The sequence below is a fragment of the Chaetomium globosum genome, genomic scaffold (genome assembly GCF_000143365.1).
Source record: "Chaetomium globosum CBS 148.51 scaffold_2 genomic scaffold, whole genome shotgun sequence".
Lineage (NCBI taxonomy): Eukaryota > Fungi > Ascomycota > Sordariomycetes > Sordariales > Chaetomiaceae > Chaetomium > Chaetomium globosum.
In genome coordinates, this window is record NT_165977.1 from 4,082,857 (window position 1) to 4,101,305 (window position 18,449).

The following is an 18,449-nucleotide window of genomic DNA, read 5'->3' on the forward strand; positions in this document are numbered from 1 at the left end:
TATTGGTGGTTGTTGTTGTGGTGGTTGTTGTTCGTCTCCGCGTGCTGATAGATCGGGGGCTGGACTCGGAGGTGATGGCGCTGCGGAGGGGGTGGGCCGGGAGGGGGTTGAGGGTTTTGGGGAGGAAGAGATCTTGGGTGTGGTCGAAGCTGGAGGCGCGCGACACGGAGCTGGTGGTGGAGTCGACGCCGCGGCGGGGGTCGAGGCTCCGGGGGGAGAGGGGCGTGTCGATGTGGCGGGGGGTTCCGGGCTGCGAGGTGCTTTTGCGCTTGGCCTGGGAGGCAGCGTCGCTGACGACGCGCTTGCGCTTCTTCTCGCCGCCGCTAGTGCTGCTGGCCCTTTTGTTGGCTTGTCGCGCGGCTACGACCTCCTCGGCGAGGGCGGTCATCTCCTCGTAGATGAATCGTGGTGTGAGATGGCCGAACAGACGTTCCACGCTCCGCGAGTCGTCGTAGCTGCACTCGATGAAGATGGCGGAGAGTTTTCCAGCGGCAATCTTGGGCGCGGCTTCCTGCCAGACCTGTCTGTTTCGTGGTGATAAACTGATGCTGTCCGGCTCAACGTCGCCGAATATGAGAATCTCGCGCCCCGTGGATATGTCTCGGATGAAGTAGACCGAGCTGTCGTAAACACAGACCGACTCGTCAACCGGCGGCGCCCCCGAAAACGAACTGCCGCGCCTTCCACCGGAGGAAGTCTGGAGGCGTTCGTGCTGCTGCAGGATAGCGCCGATGTTGGTGGGTAAGGATGTGTGCGGTGGGAGGTTGCGAGCAGGAGACGGCATGCTCTGCACAGGCCCAAGCCCTGTTGACGAGGCGTCGAAGCTGCCGTGACGGGTGCTGCTGCTACCACGATGACTGTGCCTTTCGATGCAGTGGCCGTGACTGACACTCCATACTTTGACGGCGAGACCGCCGCAAACCTCGAGATAGCCCTTCCCTTCCCCTTCGCCAAGGGCGGGGGAGCCACCCTCGACTAGACGCATGTAGGTTACTAACCCGGCGCCATTGTTTTCGTCGCTGAGGTTTGGCCATATAACATTGTTAAAGATGTGTGTCTTGAGAGCAGTGATGGTGCTCGGCAGTCCTGCCACGCGCTTGGGTCGAGTGCCCGGTAAGCCGGCCGTGTTTACGACAAAGCCGGCGATGTGGTCGAGATGAGGGTGGGTGATCAGATAGGTTTCTATCAAACTTTTGTGAATTTGTGCAGCGTTCGCCTCTGCTGTGGTATTGTGAACCTCGAGCCCGGCGAAGGGGCCTGTGGTGAGGATATGAGGGAGTGGCGGGCCATCGGGTTGCCCCAAGCTGGCTGGCTGTGTTTCCTCTAAAATCGTTTTTATGGCGCTGAGATGGACGCCGGCGTCGACAGCGACAAGCGAGCCTCTGGCCCAGCCTGTCGCAACCGAGCGCACAAGAAAGGCGGTCACATTATTCTCTAAAGGCCCTCCACCAGCGCCCTGGAGATAGGTTAGCCAAGTTGCAACAAGCCATTATCAGGGTTGTAGATAAGTTTAGGAGAGCCTGCCGGTTTCGTAGGCACAGAAGCCACTTTCTGGGTAACCAGTCTGGCGGTAGAGATGACGACTGTCGTGACTCGGCCCGGCAGAGCGTTTGTTCTACAACTTCCACTTGGAAACTTGGTACGAAAGACGGGATCTGGAGTTTGCTTCTCGGGAACTGCCCAGCCGCGCGAAGAACAAGGAAACTTTTGCAGGCGTTATCTCGGCCCAGGGCCCCGGAGAGACAAAGCAGCGGCGGGTGGTCTTCCGAGACGCTCCATGAACGCCACGCTTCTGTCCAAGGAATCGCTTTGTTTCATGTAGTCCGTCGGAGGGAGCCTAACAAAGAAATGGGGAGTCTAAAAAAGCAAGGAAAGATCAAGACACGCGAAGTTCCGGGCTTAGCGCGGCTTTGGGTACCGGCACCGGGTATCGATGATGGTCCGACATTGCCGGCTCCGGTTCGGCTCCACCACCTCGGGTTGACGGTGTCGCCAACACCAATTTCACGGCTGACGCTTGAACTGATAGGGGTTATTCTCGGCTAGCACTGGCTTCGGAGAAGGGAAGGTGCCATTACTCAAACCTTGGGTAGCGGCTTGAGCTGTCAAAATGAAGGACTTGGGGTACGTAAAGGTGAGCCCGTGAGGATGCAAAAGTTAACTCACCAAGACAATGACCTGCAGCGCAGGCGCATCGCCGGCCGCCTCGCTTGTCGCAGCAGCAGCGGTCGCCGCGCCAAGCGCTGCTCCGTTGGAGCCTCCTCCCATCACACACTTTTTTTTTCGCTAACAGAATTGTCGGAAACGGGGATGACGATAACTGGTTGGAGCGGCGCTGACGGGAGGTAATTCCGCAGCTATTCCTAATGGCGGGTAGCTGTGGTCTCACCACAAGCGAGCTGGATGATGCTGCCGTGTAACTTGGTAGGGGATGCTGTCAGATCTGTGAGATTCCGCTATCGAAACGAAAGGGGACCGAAGCAGGAATCCGATGGGGGCTCAGCCTCGAGTCTGGCCGACGAACGGGAATGCAGGGTCACCCTGCACACGCTGCAGGGAAGCCGGGATGTGTGCGGTACCGACAAATGACCGTTTTGAGCCTCGCTCAATAAATGAATGAATGGCCTTGTTGATGTCGGTGTCCGGGGCTTGGGTTGATGGCGGGGAGATGGAGCGAGATAACTAGCTTGTTCATGTAGCCAGTTACGCGGCAACTTGTTCTGGGGAATTTGCTTGTTCTATATAGGTATGTACGTATCGAGAGGCTGCATTCCAGGTCAGTCAAAGCGGCCGGTTTTTCTCTGCTGGGCACCTTCTTTTGTCCAGCCTCCTAGGTTCGAGTTGCTGCAAGGCAACGGCAAAGTCTTCTCGACTCCCTGGAGCGGAGCGAGAGTTGGGATGGCCCGGGCAAGAAGGCAAAATGTCGTCAGGGCACGCGACCGATTGTCTTGGCGTCGCAAGGAAGGGACGAAACAGGCAAATGGTGCTTTGGTGCTTTGGTGCTTTGCTATGAGAAAGGGAAACCCCCGAAAGAGTGTATTGAAGAATGTATTTATCACTTGCCTCTTCTTGAGCTTTCCAAGAGCAGTAACCAGCGCGGTGAGGGAGCATATTTATCAGCGGGCAAGGCCTCCCTCCATTCTTGAGAGGAATTCTGAAGTTGCTGGCTGGTCTGAGTGGATGCACCCTCCCATTCACATGTGCCTTGCTTCGGGTTTGCTTGATGGTTTTTTCCGAGTCTGCATTCTTTGATCACGGCGAACCCGTTTATGCGAGACCAACAACCCCAACTTTATTGCTGGCTCCACGATGCATGCAACTACATCGAGAGATTGGATTGTGTGTTCGAGGCTAGAATACAGGAATGTCCGTCTTCACCTGCGGGCTGCCGTCGCCGGAGACCGCCCACCTATCGGGCTTGCCGCCGACCAATGTTGCTTGGGAGCCTTCGGTCAAGGGAGGGAGGCCGATGCCAGGGAGACTGGGATCACTGGTTGCCTTTTGCATCGCCTGGATATTTTTTCTACTTTACCGACTACTGTGGGGTAGATATCTGGTGAGCTGTATCTGCAAACATGGTTGTATTGTATCTGAAGGACCCGCGCGGTTACTGCTCGGACAACCCGACTTCAACGGTCGGGTCTTGGTTGTTTGTGTTGCATGCACCGTTGCCATCGGTGTTTCCGATTGGCTAGGCAACTGAGTGGAAGATCGAGATCGGGAGACAACCGCTGGAACGACAAACGACTTCTTTTCTGTTGATATGTGTACTTAACTCCCTTGGATCCAAGGATACCCAAGGTACTCACCGAGTCCAGAGACAACATCACCTCCTGCAAAACACCCACCGTATATATTTGGATCTCATTATCTCCAAGATTCACGTGGTTTTGTAGATGGTCATCTATCATGGTGTTGATTATAATAATAGTATGGACAGATATCGTGACAATCATAAGCACCACAACCATCTAGGTCGGGCTCTAGAAACAACGCTTCCGGACGCCTCGCTCTCTACTCGTGCATCTGGGAAATGACAACCCCCGCTTTTTCCCAGCCGAGAAATGTACAAAAGAAAAACTCCTACCTCATCTTACAACCCACCTGTTTTTTTTTCCCCGTTCCTTCACTACTTTTTCATCAGCAATCATCCACGGGTGGCATTCACACTCACCCATCCCCAATCAAATTCCATAAATCCTACAACACTCCTTCACTGAGAGTACCCGATAATATTCCTCCACCTCCCTCCCATCATACCTATCCCCCCCCTACCACTCCCTCCCCTCCACAGGCAAGGGCAAGGGCAAGGACAAGGGTAGCCGCCCCCTCAAAACGACTGAATCTTCCTCCTCGCCCCCCCACCCGCCGCCGCCTTCTTCTGCTCCCTCTCCACCGCCCTCTCCACGCCCCTCCTCTGGTCCCCCTCCAACCTCGCCACGCGCTCTCCCAGCCTGTCATCGTACACGTACGGCAGCCCAGACACATCTTGGGTCGGTGGTTGCACAAGCGCCGCGTACTCGGCCGGCACCGCCGCCAGCACCTGCTCCCGCACGTGCGCCGGCTGCGCCTCCAGCTGCGACTGGATCGCGTGCGCCGACGCGCGCGTCAGGTGGTGCGGGGTGAGCTGGTTGATGATGGAGATGCTTTCTTCACGGGAGCGGGAGCGCGTGCGGGGGTAGGCGGGGGTTGGGGTGGTGGTGGTGGAGGTGGTGGCCGCGGCGGTGGTGGTGGTGGGAGGGGTGGTGGTGGAAGAGGGTGGTTGGGGGTACCAGTTGGGTTGGGTGTGAGCGTAGCCCATTTCGGGCTCGTCGTCGTCCCCTGGCACGTAAAAGGTGTTGTCGTAGAGGGCGTCGTCATCGCCAAAGGCGACGTTGATGTTGTCTCCTTCTAAGACGTCCATCGGGAAGAGGTCGTAGTAGTTCTCTGGGTCCAGAAAATCGGGCGTCTGGTACGAGGAATCTCTGGCCCGCTTGCTCGACTCGGGGGACGTGGAGGAGGATTCGAGATCGTCGATGGCCCGCTTAGTCCCCCGCGTGGTCGGGGGCTCGTACTGGGCCTGCTGGGTGTTGCCGTCGACTCGCAGCCGCTGTGCAGGCCGTTGCTCGGCAGCCACTGAACTGCTGCCTTCCCCGTTACCATCGTCGTGAGCCCGCTTCTGCCCCGCGCCTTGGGCCGCGGCATATGTGATAGTGGTAGCGGTCGCAACCTGCTGGGTCCCCTGCTGGGTCTCCTGTTGGGTTCCCGGCACGATAGACCTTCTCTGCTTGGCGCGGCGCTTCAGGTGCATGAGCAGGTCCAGATCGCCCATGTGGATCCCGATGTGTGGACCACCGCGGTTGTCCCGCGTTGCCGCCCGACCCTTGACTTGGAGGCTAAGATGCTTCTCGACGAGCTTGTACCCAAGGCGCTGAGAGTGAGGAGGGATCATGTGCGGCATCGGTTCAATGCCGGTGTAGATCTTCCTGGTCTGGGGATTCGCGTTGACGCTCTCGATATAGTCAGCCCGAGCCCTTTGCCCCTCCACCCACTCGTCGTAAGCATTGATCATGTCGCCGTGATCCCGGGTGAGGGAAGCGGCGTTCCTGGTCTCGTGGTTGAAGATGCGTCGGTCGGGAAGGATCCTGAACCCTAGACGAGTAGCGCCGTAATGGATGAGATAGCCCAGATCGAACAACTTCTCGAAGCAGTGCAGGTGCATGTAGCCCGCGTTATGCATTGGGTCAAGCGTGTCGCCAGTCATGTCCGAAAACTCGTCAAAAGCTATCCGGAAGAAACCCTTGAGGATGGTGTTCTGCTTGGCCGGACAATTCTTGTATCGGCATTTGGTCGATGCGCCCCTGTTCGCGTACCGGTCGTTCGACTGGGCCGCCACGTTCTGGATCCACAGCGTCAGCCTCCGCCCGGGATTTGGATGCCCGATTCCGAGGAAGAAAGTGACGAGTTGGTCCGCGGTAAAGGTCAGAGCAGGCCTCAACTCGGCATAGTGCTTGTAGTATCGAAACACGGGCTCCGGTTGCCTCGGACCTGGGACCAACGGACCCCACGCAGGTATCCTCGGGGGCCTGACGTAGAACCGTTGCGAGTCGTTGTTGGAGGAGGCCTTGCGGCTCCTTCTGTGGCTGATCCTGCCGCGATTGAGCGGATGAGGTTGGTCCTGCGGTGCCAACGGGTCGCGTTGTGGGGGATAGGCGGCATGGTTAGACACGGGGAGTGGGAGGTTAATGGGAGGTAGACGCCTGATATCCTCCAGGTTCATCGGCGGTGTTGCGTTTTGGGGCAGAGGAAGCCGATAGCCGGGGTTTTGTGGCCCCATGGACTGCCGATATCGTGAGGCCTCGGATGGTATGAACCGCTGATGTGCCTGCGTGTTCGAATACGCGTCATATTGCCCAACCGCACATTGGGCTAGTGGCATGGGGTAGGCCGAGTTGTTATATGGGTTGGGTTGTTGTACTGGTATTGGTCGCCGTAGCCTCCCTGCCCTCTTGTCGTCTGGGCTAGTGCCATTGCCCTGTCCCAGGAGAGGCCCAAGCGGGTATTGGCCCTGGTTGGAGTTCGTCGTATCATTGTCAACTCGACAAGGGTAAAAGAACTCGTTATTTGGGACTGCAAGAGCAGGCTCTGGGATTTGTTCCTGAGGCGGCACGAAACTCTGAAAGCTCGGTCCCGTCGAGATCTCAGGTGCGGGGAGATAGGATTGCGGGTCAGGTACTCTCGCTGGCGCTGATGGTTGGCTCGCATTGGAAGCCTCGCTGGCAATCAAAGGGTCGATTGGGAGAAGTGAGGTGTAATCCGGTTCGGTGAGCCCTGGCTCTTCTTTGATGAAGTCAGGAACCTCAGCAGGGTCGAGCTGCGGTAAGGTGAGAGTTGGTTGAGATGATGAAGGCTCCGGCGCTTGGGGAGGGTGGGAGGCGGCTATGACTGGGTCAGTCTGCGGAAAAGCAAGAGTGGACATATCACTGGGGACTGCGGGCGTTGGCGCTCCTTGAGAAGCGTCAGAGGCTATGGGCGATTTGCCAAACAGTTCTTCATCGTCTTCACCTTTGATCCCATCGGTCGGGGGCGATTCAACGATGGCCGGAGGCGACGGGAACAGATTGTTACCGATATCAAACCCAAGGTTGATATCGTTCAGGCCGGCATCTTCATGGTGGAAGTCGGCTCCATCGAACTTCATTTCGTTGTAGTTGTCGTCATCCTCGTGGTCGCCATCCTTGTTGTCGTCATCTTCGCTGTCGTCATCTTCGCTGTCAATGTCTCGGACATGGATAACGTCATGGTTGCCGGCCGCCTCCTCGCGGAGATAGTCCTCGACAAGATTGAAGGACGCGACAATGGTGGCATCTTCATACCCTTGGGTATAGTCACCCAGATCTGGGTCGCTATACCCCCCAGTGTTGTTGTTCTGACTCATGGTAGACTGTGACCGTTTCGGACTGGTTGCTCTGGCTGTATCCTAGATGTTCACACGAGAGATCCGAAACGTGTTGAATAAAAAAAAGGGGGTTTAAGTAGCAGCTCTGCTGAACTACCTCTATTAGAAAGAGAAGAGAACGTATGTGGTGAATTAGGTCAATGAGTACAAGAACAAGGGCGACACAATCCGGTTGTTCAGGCGGGGTGGGCTCTTATATACTACTGTTCTTCTGTTCCACGCCCTCCACATCCTCCACACCCTCCACGCCCTCCACGCCCCCGAACAATGGGGTGACGCTCGCCCCGAGACTCGAGAAAAACAATGGCGTGGAGGGGCGGCAAAGCCATTGTGACGGAAACAAGACCGGCCGAGTATTTTCGGCACGGGCACGAAAGAAGAGACAAGAGACAAAGCGGCAATCAGGACGCGCAAAGCGACTTTCAATAGGTATGCTTAAATTAAGCTCGAATAGAGACAAAGACAAGCGTTTTCCGTCTGGCATACGGATCGAGCAAAATGTGGCCTGGAGACGAGTCGTCAGCATGTGGCTCGGAGAGTTGGGGTGAAAGCCAGGTTTTATGTGACGGGCCAGGATCAGTAGAGAAAGCGTTGTCTCAACACAAGAGGTTCAGAACAGGTCTGTGAAATGCGTTCATTTCATCACATAGGCTGCGGCGGTCGGGAGAACGACGAAGAATGACGAGAAATAGACTTACCAGACGGCAGGTTAGTGACTCGGCACGCACCTACTTGGTTGACCACTCCGGCAAATAGAGCTGCCCAAAATCCGTCATCGTAATGACAATAGATCATACAAGAGAATAACGGCAGCCGAAGCTATTGCCTGGTTGTCGAGTTTTCCGTCACCGAATTCGAAAACCTTTGTCTGGAGGGTCGAGATAAAGGTTGCTTGAGAAATGTGCGGATGCCCTGGGTGGTGAAATTTTACGATGTGGAGCTCTTCTCTTTTCGGTCGGGGCCCGGCCCGGTTTCTTTGAAAATGCGGGTCTGTCTCTCGACCGAAATTTACCTTAGGTACGGGCGTTCTTCGTATTTCAAGTATGAGCTTCATTACAGATTACATCGCGTTACCCCTGGCGTGCAAGTATGGAATTGGACGGCGGAGGAGATCACATCCAAGTTTATTGATCGTACTAAGGGTGCTGCTGTCTAACCGCCCATATAAACCGGAACCTCTTGTTTGTAATAGTTTGTATGGACGGCCGTCTTGTTTCCCACCTTATCCAGTCGGCCACGCTTCCGCCTCTCTGCACGCTTCACATCGTCCAGCGCTTTCTTGCGCGCCAAGAGAAGTGCTCGCTGCTGGGATTGTGGTAAATGCATGAGACTCATCTGATCCCCTGTGCGAAGCTGAGCGAAATGAGTGGTAAGGGCTTGCTCCTTGCGGTCTCTTTTTGTGAGCGCCTGAGGGTCAGGGTTATTTTGCTGAGCAGGAGGGAGAGCGGATGGGCCATCCGATGGCCCAGCAAGCGACTTTTCCTCTCGCAGCCGGCTCTTTGAAGTGGGTTCGACGTAGGAACGGTGGGCGAGGAGCTTCCCGGATGGCAACCGGAGCGTACGATCGTCTGGATGGCTCCGGCCCTCTGGGCTATGTTGACTGATTAATTCCATATCATAGAATCCGGCCATCTCCTCGGTCACGTTAAAGCGACAATGGCCCATCGACGTCATGTGCTGCTGAACGGCCTCGATTGTCCGGCGGCGCTTCCCGCAGCAGATGCATTCCCGGTAGCTGAAGATGACCATATGAAGGAACCAAATTAACGTTTGGAGATCCACTACCAAGAAAGATTGGAAGGGTATGACGAGGCTGTGCGTTTGGTGCATGTGTGATAGGTTCTCATCCAAGTCCTTGCTGGTCTGGTTGCAGAAGAGGCACTCTTCGGCGACGAATTCGATCGTGTCCTTCTCGTCGGAGGATGTGTCGTTTTCTGATTCTTCATCGTAGCTCTCCTCTTCAGCCGTTGGTGACCCGGATCTTGAAGACAATTTCCCGCCTTGTCTTGTGCGGCTGGTTGAAGGTTTGATAGGTGCACTGCTTGGTGGGGTAATGATAGTCCCAGATTCTGCGACTCGACAACGAATCTTGTACACACTAAAGGGATGTCAATGCTAAAACCCAAGAGAAAGAGAAAGGCAGATGGGCACTCGGGTAATTAGGCAAAGAAGGTGAAAGAAGAAAAACCTACTGCCATTCACTTTTCGCATGCTGCCGCTTTTCCTCGGCGGTATCGAAGGATAAATCGCAGAGAAGGCATTCTCGTAACGCTCGGCTCGGGGCGGGACTCGCCGAGGTGGGTTCTTCCATTATTGTGATGCTGGTGTGATTTACGGGTCCTCTTAGAGCTGCTGTTTTGACGAGGGGAGGGTGGAGAGAATGGGGAGAGTGAGGACGAAGAGCTTTAGGGAGTGAGTTAGCAATGAAAGAAATGAGTTTCTCTCATCGCTTAGGAGGCTGTCTTATATTCATTCATCAAGCAATCATCGAGGAACAGGTGATCTGGTATGATTCATAATGAGTTTGTTAGAACGATCTCGACGCTAAGCCGCTTCTAGGCCCGTCAACCAGCTCGAATGCGGACATGCTGGCCTGGCTCCCTCTGGCCAAAAAACGCCGTACTCTGAAAGGGAGCAAAAAATTAAGTAAAAAGGCAAAAGCAAAAGCAACAAAGGAAAGCAAAACAGGAAACCGAGTCAAGTAAATCAAATAAAAGAAATCGAGTAAAGTAGAAGGCAGACTTTGGGCTTCCTGATGACTTTCTTTTCGTTTAGGTAGGTAGTCCAAGGTTTTGTGAAGTTTAGTTTTTTTGCTCATGGAGTGCTTGGCTGTCAGAGGTTGAACAATCAACGCCTCGACAGTTGCGCATCCAAAGCCGGGCTGAGCTGTCTGGGCTGGCGGGGTCCGGCGATCGTGGGTAAGGTGTTTTCATGCGATTACGGGCCCGAATTACATGATTGATATCCAAGTAGTGCCTGGTGAGGCCACTATACGAGACAGGAGAGTTCATTCTTGCGGTGCTGGGGTTGCATACATACGGGTACTCACCCAGGTGACGACGAGACTGTTCTGTTGGTGATAACCCACTATCCCTCCCTGTTAGTATCATAGTATCATCGAGTTGAGGTGCCCGTGGCCACAGTCACCGTTTCGTTCTTCTCTGCCACTGATTGAGGATGCGGAGGGGAATTGTTGTACTTCCCCTTCCACTCAGGGTCGATACGAAGCATTGCGAGCGAGGCCCGTAATTGCCCCGCACCTGCAATGACGATTTCTCCATGCAGTTCTGGGACTTCGAGTGCAGCGGAAACGGGACCGGCGCGCCAGTGCCTGATGAGGTAAGTTTCGGCGGGGACCTGCCATGTGCGGGGGTGCAGCGCCGAGCCAGGGGTTTTAGTTAGGTCAGGGTCTGTCGGTCCTCGTAACTGATGACATGCCCCACCAAACCTGTGCGTGCCATCTGGCGACATACCCGCTGGGACCACAACCACCTTTGAGTTCCAGGTTACCTGCTGCTCCTTGGCTCCTGGCTAAATTCCATCCCTTCCCACAACCAACGTTACGTCACAAGGGCAACAACCAAAAGCCCGCACTACGACCGCCTACCACCGGCGAACGATTGAAGGCCGGCGTGACCGGGGCATCTCGCGCCCGAGGCAACCGACTTTTGCATGACTGCTCGCCCGTGAACGACCCGCCAGACTGCGCAGGGTTCAGTGTTTAGTGTTCAGCGTTTCCGTGGCCGTCCCACCTCCACACCTCCCGCTTCTTCCCCACGACGACGGCCGAGATCATTGCGCAACACCGACAACGACATGGCTGCGCTCAGCCCCGAATTGCAGGGGCAGCTCGAGGACCTGGATAGGGAGCTTGAGGTGCGTCGACACGTGCTGCATTTTTCTCTTCCTCCCTTGGTTTCCTGCCGGCCAGCCTCGAAATACATATGCCGGATCTCGTGTCCATCATAGTTGGCTGTCGCAGCCGAACTGGACCGGGGCATCGCCGCTTGGCTTGTTCATCTGTCGCTTCCTTGCGTGCCTCGCTGACATGTTGCTATCTACAGGAGGGCGATATCACACAAAAAGGGTATGGCTGTCCCCTTCCCACACCCAGTCCCCTAGCGCCGGGACTCTGTTAATATTCCTTAACATTCCTACCCCGCCGACGAGAGCAACCCGCTAATGATGCGTCCTCCTCCCCCCCAGATACCAGAAACGGCGCACCCAGTTAATGTCGCAGTATGGATTTGGCGACATGCCTGCCCTGAAGTTGGGCGGCCTACGCATCCATTCCCCTGACGACTATGAGGGACCGCCCTCCGATCACCGTGCCGCTTCGCTCGCGGCCTTGAATTCTAGCGACGCGGATGCCCAGCGTCGCGGGTCCGTGGGCTCGACAAGCGAATACCGGGCCCAGTCTCCCTACTTAAATATCGATTCGCACCCTGCATCCCTCCTTGCTCCGGGGGGGCCAATGGCCGAACAACGGCCGAATATCCGTCAACACGACTCACTATTTCTCTCCGCACCCGCCAATGACCCTTCCACTCGGACAGGCACTATGGTATCAGGGGACTATGCCTTCAACCCGGAGCAGCAGCCTGGCTATGCGGACCAGCACCAGCAGAACATGTATGACAGTAGGACCGGAACATTGCTGGATTCGCAAGCATACTTTTCAGATTTTGCCGGCCAGTCGTATGACCCAGCCGCCACAGGGGAGTATGGAGGGCCTCAACGATACTCAGCGAGCGATGCCTTCTCCCCCACGGCGGCTATGGCACCACCCATGCTCACAGCGAACGATTTGCCGCCGCTAGACGCTCTTCAATTCCAGCCGCCGCTCGAGCCGCGCGAGGTCCCCTTCGCCATTCACGATCCCCACGACGAGACCATCCCAATGTCTAACTTTGACAACATCGCAGCCGTGCTCAGACACCGTGGGCGCACCTCGGCAAAGCTTCCCGCCTACTGGGTGTTGGACAGTAAAGGAAAAGAGATTGCATCCATCACATGGGACAAGTTGGCTATGAGGGCGGAGAAAGTGGCGCAAGTGATTCGTGACAAGAGTTCTCTGTACCGTGGGGATCGTGTTGCGCTTATCTACCGCGATGCCGAAATCATCGACTTCGCTATTGCCTTGCTAGGGTGTTTCATCGCCGGCGTGGTCGCGGTGCCCATAAACGAGCTCCAGGACTATCAGAAGCTGAACCTGATCCTAACCTCTACCCAGGCCCATCTGGCGCTGACAACCGACAACAATCTCAAGGCCTTCCAGCGCGACATCACCGCCCAGAAGCTTAACTGGCCCAAGGGAGTTGAGTGGTGGAAGACGAACGAGTTCGGCAGTTACCACCCCAAGCGGAAAGACGACGTTCCTCCGTTATCTGTCCCAGATTTGGCCTACATTGAGTTCTCCCGGGCGCCCACGGGTGATTTGAGGGGCGTCGTTCTTAGTCACCGGACCATCATGCATCAGATGGCTTGTCTTAGTGCCATCATTTCTACTGCGCCAGGAAATGGGCCTGCCGACACGTTCAATAGGAATCTCCGCGATAAGAACGGCCGGCTGATAGGCGGCGGTGCAAGCAGCGAAATTTTGCTGTCCTATTTGGATGCACGTCAGGGAATTGGCATGATCCTTGGCGTCCTTTTGACCGTTTACGGGGGCCACACCACCGTCTGGCTGGAGAGCAAGGCCGTGGACGTCCCGGGACTTTACGCCCACCTCATTACCAAATACAAGCCTACGGTTATGGTTGCAGACTATCCTGGTCTGAGACGAGCAGCCTACAACTACCAGGCCGATCCGATGGCGACGAGGAACTTTAAGAAAGGCATGGACCCCAACTTTCAGACCGTCAAGCTTTGCCTTGTCGACACCCTCACCGTCGATAGCGAGTTTAACGAACTTCTTACCGATCGCTGGTTTCGCCCCCTACGCAATACGCGATCCAAGGAGATAGTGGCACCTATGCTTTGCCTGCCCGAACATGGCGGCATGCTGATCGGTGTCCGTGACTGGCTGGGCGGCGAAGAGCGTATGGGCTGCCCTCTTAAGCTCGATCTAGGTTCCGAAGGTGCATCGGAGGACGAGAAGGAGAAAGAGGAGGAGAAGCCGACGCCTTCAAACGGGTTCTCGACGCTGCTTGGCCAAAGTACAACTACCGCCAAGGAGGAGCGCGGTAAAATGGAGCTCAGTGAGGTCCTTCTTGATAGGGAAGCCCTAAAAACAAACGAGGTGCTGGTTGTCGCTATTGGCGACGAAGTTGGCAAGCGGGCTCTGACCGAGCCGGGAACCATCCGTATCGGCGCCTTCGGTTACCCGATTCCTGATGCCACGCTCGCCATAGTTGATCCTGAAAATGGCCTGCTCGCTTCGCCCAACACAGTCGGCGAGATTTGGGTCGATTCTCCGTCCTTGTCCGGTGGCTTCTGGGCGTTGCCAAAGCACACGGAGCAAATCTTCCACGCCCGACCCTACAAATTTGAGCCTGGCGATCCTACCCCCACAGCGATAGAACCCGAGTTTCTCAGGACCGGCCTCCTGGGTACCATTATCGAAGGCAAAATTTTCGTCCTTGGTCTGTACGAGGACCGAATTCGGCAGAAGGTGGAGTGGGTTGAGGACGGGGGCGTCGAGAACGCCGAGCACCGCTACTTCTTCGTCCAACACATTGTTGTCAGCATCATGAAAAATGTGCCAAAGATGTTTGATTGCTCCGCATTCGACGTCTTTGTCAACGAGGAACATCTTCCAGTTGTTGTGCTCGAATCACCGGCTGCATCCACGGCCCCTACCGCCAGTGGCGGACCACCGCGGCAACTGGACACCGCGCTGCTCGATTCTCTTGCAGAGAGGTGTATGGACGTGTTGTTGCAAGAGCACAACCTCCGCGTCTATTGCGTCTTGATCACGGCGCCTAATGCTCTGCCTAGGGTGCTCAAGAACGGGCGCCGTGAGATTGGCAACATGCTGTGCAGGAGAGAATTCGACCAGGGTAACCTCCCATGTGTCCACGTCAAATTTGCGGTTGAGCACGCAGTCTTGAATCTACCTGTGGGCGTTGACCCCGTTGGCGGCATCTGGTCGCCGATTGCAACTCTTTCCCGCGGAGATCTTCTCTCTCCAGCGGACAAGCAGTATTCTGGCATTGACCGTAGAGAGGTCGTTATCGATGACCGGACATCCACACCACTCAACAACTTCTCGAGCATCACGGACCTCATTCAGTGGCGCGTAGCCAGACAGCCTGAGGAGTTGTCGTTTTGCACCATCGACGGCCGAGGAAAAGAGGGCAAAGGTGTGACATGGAAGAAGTTCGACATGAAGGTCGCCGCCGTCGCCGTTTATCTGAAGAACAAGGTGAAGCTCAGGGCTGGCGACCATGTTGTTCTCATGTACACGCATTCCGAGGATTTCGTCTTTGCCGTCCACGCCTGCATCAACCTGGGCGTCGTCGTCATCCCTCTTGCACCCATGGACCAGAACCGTTTGTCGGAGGATGTTCCGGCCTTCTTGCATTTAGTGTCAGAATACCGCGTGCGGGCCGTCCTAGTGAATCAGGAGGTGGACCATCTGCTGAAGGTGAAATCCGTTTCACAGCACGTTAAGCAAACGGCGCAGGTGCTCAAAGTTACTATCCCCAGCACATACAATACCAGTAAACCGCCAAAGCAGAATAGCGGCTTACGAGATCTCGGCATCACCATGGATCCTGCTTGGATTCAGCCTGGCTACCCAGTTGTCATCTGGACGTACTGGACCCCCGACCAGCGGCGACTGGCCGTGCAGCTCGGCCACGACACGATCCTCGGTATGTGCAAGGTACAGAAGGAGACTTGCCAGATGACCAGCTCTCGGCCAGTCTTGGGGTGTGTGAGGAGCACAACTGGTCTAGGCTTTATCCACACATGCCTCATGGGTATTTACATCGGCACCCCTACTTACCTCCTCTCACCTGTCGAGTTCGCACAGAGCCCCGCGTCGCTCTTCCTGATCCTGTCGCGGTACAAGATTAAGGACACGTACGCCACCCCTCAAATGCTGGATCATGCTATGAGCATGATGCCTGGAAAGGGATTTACTCTACACGAACTGAAGAATATGATGATCTCGGCCGACGCCCGGCCCCGAGTTGACGTATTCCAAAAGGTCCGCATGCACTTTGCGGCAACGGGCCTCGACCGGACGGCAATCAACACGGTGTACTCGCACATCTTGAACCCTATGATCGCCTCGCGGTCCTACATGTGCATCGAGCCCATGGAATTGTGGCTGGACCCCAAGGCGTTGCGGCGTGGACTCATCTTTGTGACGGACCAGGAGCGGGAGCCCAAGGCATTGCTTGTCCAGGACTCGGGTATGGTGCCGGTGTCGACACAGATTGCCATTGTCAATCCAGAGAGCCGGGAGTTGTGCATGGAGGGCGAGTATGGTGAAATCTGGGTCGACTCTGAGGCGTGCGTGAAGGGCTTCTACGGATCGCAGGATCCATTTGATGTGGAGCGGTTTGACGGGAGGACTGTCGAGGACCCGAGTATCCGGTACGTGCGCACCGGCGATCTCGGGTTCCTCCACAGTGTGCGGCGGCCAATCGGGCCTGGCGGCGCGATAGTTGACATGCAGGTGCTGTTTGTGTTGGGCAACATTGGGGAGACGTTCGAGATCAATGGGTTGAGCCACTTCCCTATGGATATCGAGGCTTCGGTAGAACGGTGCCATCGCAACATCGTGCCAAATGGATGGTGAGTCCTGGGTGCATAACTGCTTTGCGATGAGTTGAGCTGACCGTGTTTCTAGTGCAATCTTCCAAGCCGGTGGCCTGATCGTGGTACTGGTCGAGGTCGCCCGCAAAGCTTATCTCGCCTCCATAGTCCCCGTCATCGTGAACGCCATCCTCAACGAGCATCAGATTGTAGTGGATATCGTTGCCTTCGTCAACAAGGGCGATTTCCCGCGCAGCCGTCTCGGTGAGAAACAGCGGGGCAAGATCCTCGCAGGCTGGGTCAGTCGCAAGCTGCGCACCATGGCCCAGTTTAGCATCAAGGACAACAGCCGCGAACCCTTCGGCGCGCCGGGGGCCGCCGGAGGCGACCATGCTTCCACCCTCAGCGGCCCCACCCTCGACGACCCCCACCGCGCAAGCCTAGGCAGCTTCCGCAGCTCCAGCGGCGGGCCCTTCCCCGGCCACGGCGGCGGCGCAAACAGTTCCCTGCGCAACGTCGAGCCCGCCCCGCACATCCTGGAGGAGCAGCGCGCGCTGGAACACCCGCAGATGTACCACCATCAACCGGGGTACGATGACAGGTCCATGACCATGAACAGCATGAACGTGCCCGGCACCGTGACCCCGGGCCCGGTCGAGATGCCCGCCGACGAGAACCAGATCGGCGCCGCCGCGCCGTTTGACAATGACCAGACGCCGACCAGGGGCTATGCCCAACAACAGCAGCAACAACAACAACCACCACCCTCGCGAGGCGGCATCCTAGCCACGCCGGCGCTGCATGGGTTTGAGCTGCCGGATTTCGACCAGTTTGTTGGGCGTGACGAGCAAGGCGGCGGCGGCGGCGGGAGTGAGGTGCCGCCTCCGGGCTCGTCTTCTGGTCAGCCGGGGCCGGGAACGGAGACGGGGACGGGGATCGGTGGGGTCATGCCGCCGCAGATTCGGCTACCGGGGGTGGATGGGCGTGAGTCGTTGGATGATTGGGACTTGAGGCCTGGGAGTGGGGGGCCAGGTGGTGGTGCTGGTGGTGCTGGTGCTGGTGCTGGTGCTGGTGCTGGTGCTGGAGGGGAAGAGGATGATTGGAGAGCGGACGCGTACATGTCTATGAACCTGGCCGGGACGCTCGGGGGAAAGTAAGTGATGTGGGGTTGGGGACGTAGATATAGTGGTGGTGGGTGGTGAGTGGTGTGTTGGCTTGTGGCCTTATATTTCGCGCGTGTGTGTGGGATTTGTTTGTTATAGGGCTGCCAGCTTGCTTGGAATAGGGGTTGATCTTGGGCCTGGCTCTCTCAGGATATGGGATCTTGGGTGGTCAGGGAATGTCTACGAAGTAGGTAGAGGAGGATGGGGTTGATGAGTACCATGGTTGTTGGTAGATGATAATGCTGTTATACCATATAGGGCAGGGGTTCGTTATTAGATTCTACAATTAACTAGTTATTCTTCTTTCATTCAACGCCTTTGTCACGTCCTTGTTTGAGGGCTCGAGCCGTCGTCCATTCCAGTCTCCACATCACCCTTGCAGAGTCCGAAATCCGTCGTCTGATGCATCAACGCGAACTTGGCGTCAGATGCCGAGATGGCTCAGGGGCATCACGCTCTGCGCACATCAGACGGTGGAGATACGGTGAGAAATCAATAGCTAGCGTTGACGTGTCCCGAGACCCCGACGGTGAAGCGAGTTCGGACATCTCCGCTGTTGGTGTTGGGGTTAACGTTAGTTTTGCCGTTGGTAGCATGGTTGCAGCCAGCACGACATACACTAGTTACCACCAACAACTAGTTATACCAAGTCACCAACACACACACCAACACCGTCAATAGATCACCCCACCACATTTCCCCCAACCAACAGAAACCGCTCTGCGGGAGGGGGAGCGCAAACAAATATGCAAGATCCCGCCTGACTTGCCGTCCGCGCGGATGATGGAGTAATGCAGTACGAGGTGAGGATGCATGGATGTATGTACATACATCGCCAGTCAATGCATCGATGTCGCGGCGATGCAGTACGTGCAGTGCGGCGCAGCGCAAGCTGACCAGACCTGAAAAAGAAAAGAGAGCAGAATAAAAAAAAAAAGGGCCCCATCCGATCCCCACCCATCTTCTGCCTGGAACGGGCTGACGGGCGCAGTTAACGATCGCCGGACACCAATGCTGTTACCCACACCACACCGAGGGAAACGCGCCTGTGCAGCAGCGGCACAGCGATGCGCAGTTCGATTCCCTGCAGCAAGCAAGCTGGGTGTCTTCGTCTGGAACACTGGCGGCGGGTTCTCGCT

The 18,449-nt window shown here is 56.3% G+C and overlaps 4 protein-coding genes across 4 annotated transcripts in view; 1 reads left to right on the forward strand and 3 right to left on the reverse strand.

The window, feature by feature from the left end:
- Window positions 1–2,268, reverse strand: part of CHGG_03398 (uncharacterized protein) — a gene marked incomplete at both ends in the record, with an annotated part of 2,825 nt that extends 557 nt beyond the window's left edge. Inside the window, 2 exons of the mRNA XM_001229913.1 lie at window positions 66–1,456; window positions 2,167–2,268. Coding sequence (XP_001229914.1) covers window positions 66–1,456; window positions 2,167–2,268 — 1,493 coding nt within the window. The remainder of the gene's footprint in view (window positions 1–65; window positions 1,457–2,166) is intronic.
- A 1,083-nt stretch (window positions 2,269–3,351) lies between these two features.
- CHGG_03399 (uncharacterized protein) lies at window positions 3,352–7,417 on the reverse strand (the record flags this gene model as incomplete). Its single annotated transcript, XM_001229914.1, has 3 exons — window positions 3,352–3,510; window positions 4,098–4,104; window positions 4,473–7,417. The coding sequence occupies 3 exons, from the start codon at window positions 7,415–7,417 to the stop codon at window positions 3,352–3,354; spliced, it is 3,111 nt and encodes a 1,036-aa protein (XP_001229915.1).
- Window positions 7,418–8,590: 1,173 nt separating this feature from the next.
- CHGG_03400 (uncharacterized protein) lies at window positions 8,591–9,749 on the reverse strand (the record flags this gene model as incomplete). Its single annotated transcript, XM_001229915.1, has 2 exons — window positions 8,591–9,536; window positions 9,631–9,749. 2 exons carry the CDS (start codon window positions 9,747–9,749, stop codon window positions 8,591–8,593), a joined length of 1,065 nt encoding a protein of 354 aa, XP_001229916.1.
- A 1,505-nt stretch (window positions 9,750–11,254) lies between these two features.
- CHGG_03401 (uncharacterized protein) lies at window positions 11,255–17,304 on the forward strand (the record flags this gene model as incomplete). The annotated part of the gene is made up of 4 exons (XM_001229916.1): window positions 11,255–11,314; window positions 11,503–11,525; window positions 11,645–16,186; window positions 16,242–17,304. The coding sequence occupies 4 exons, from the start codon at window positions 11,255–11,257 to the stop codon at window positions 17,302–17,304; spliced, it is 5,688 nt and encodes a 1,895-aa protein (XP_001229917.1).
- Window positions 17,305–18,449: the final 1,145 nt, after the last annotated feature.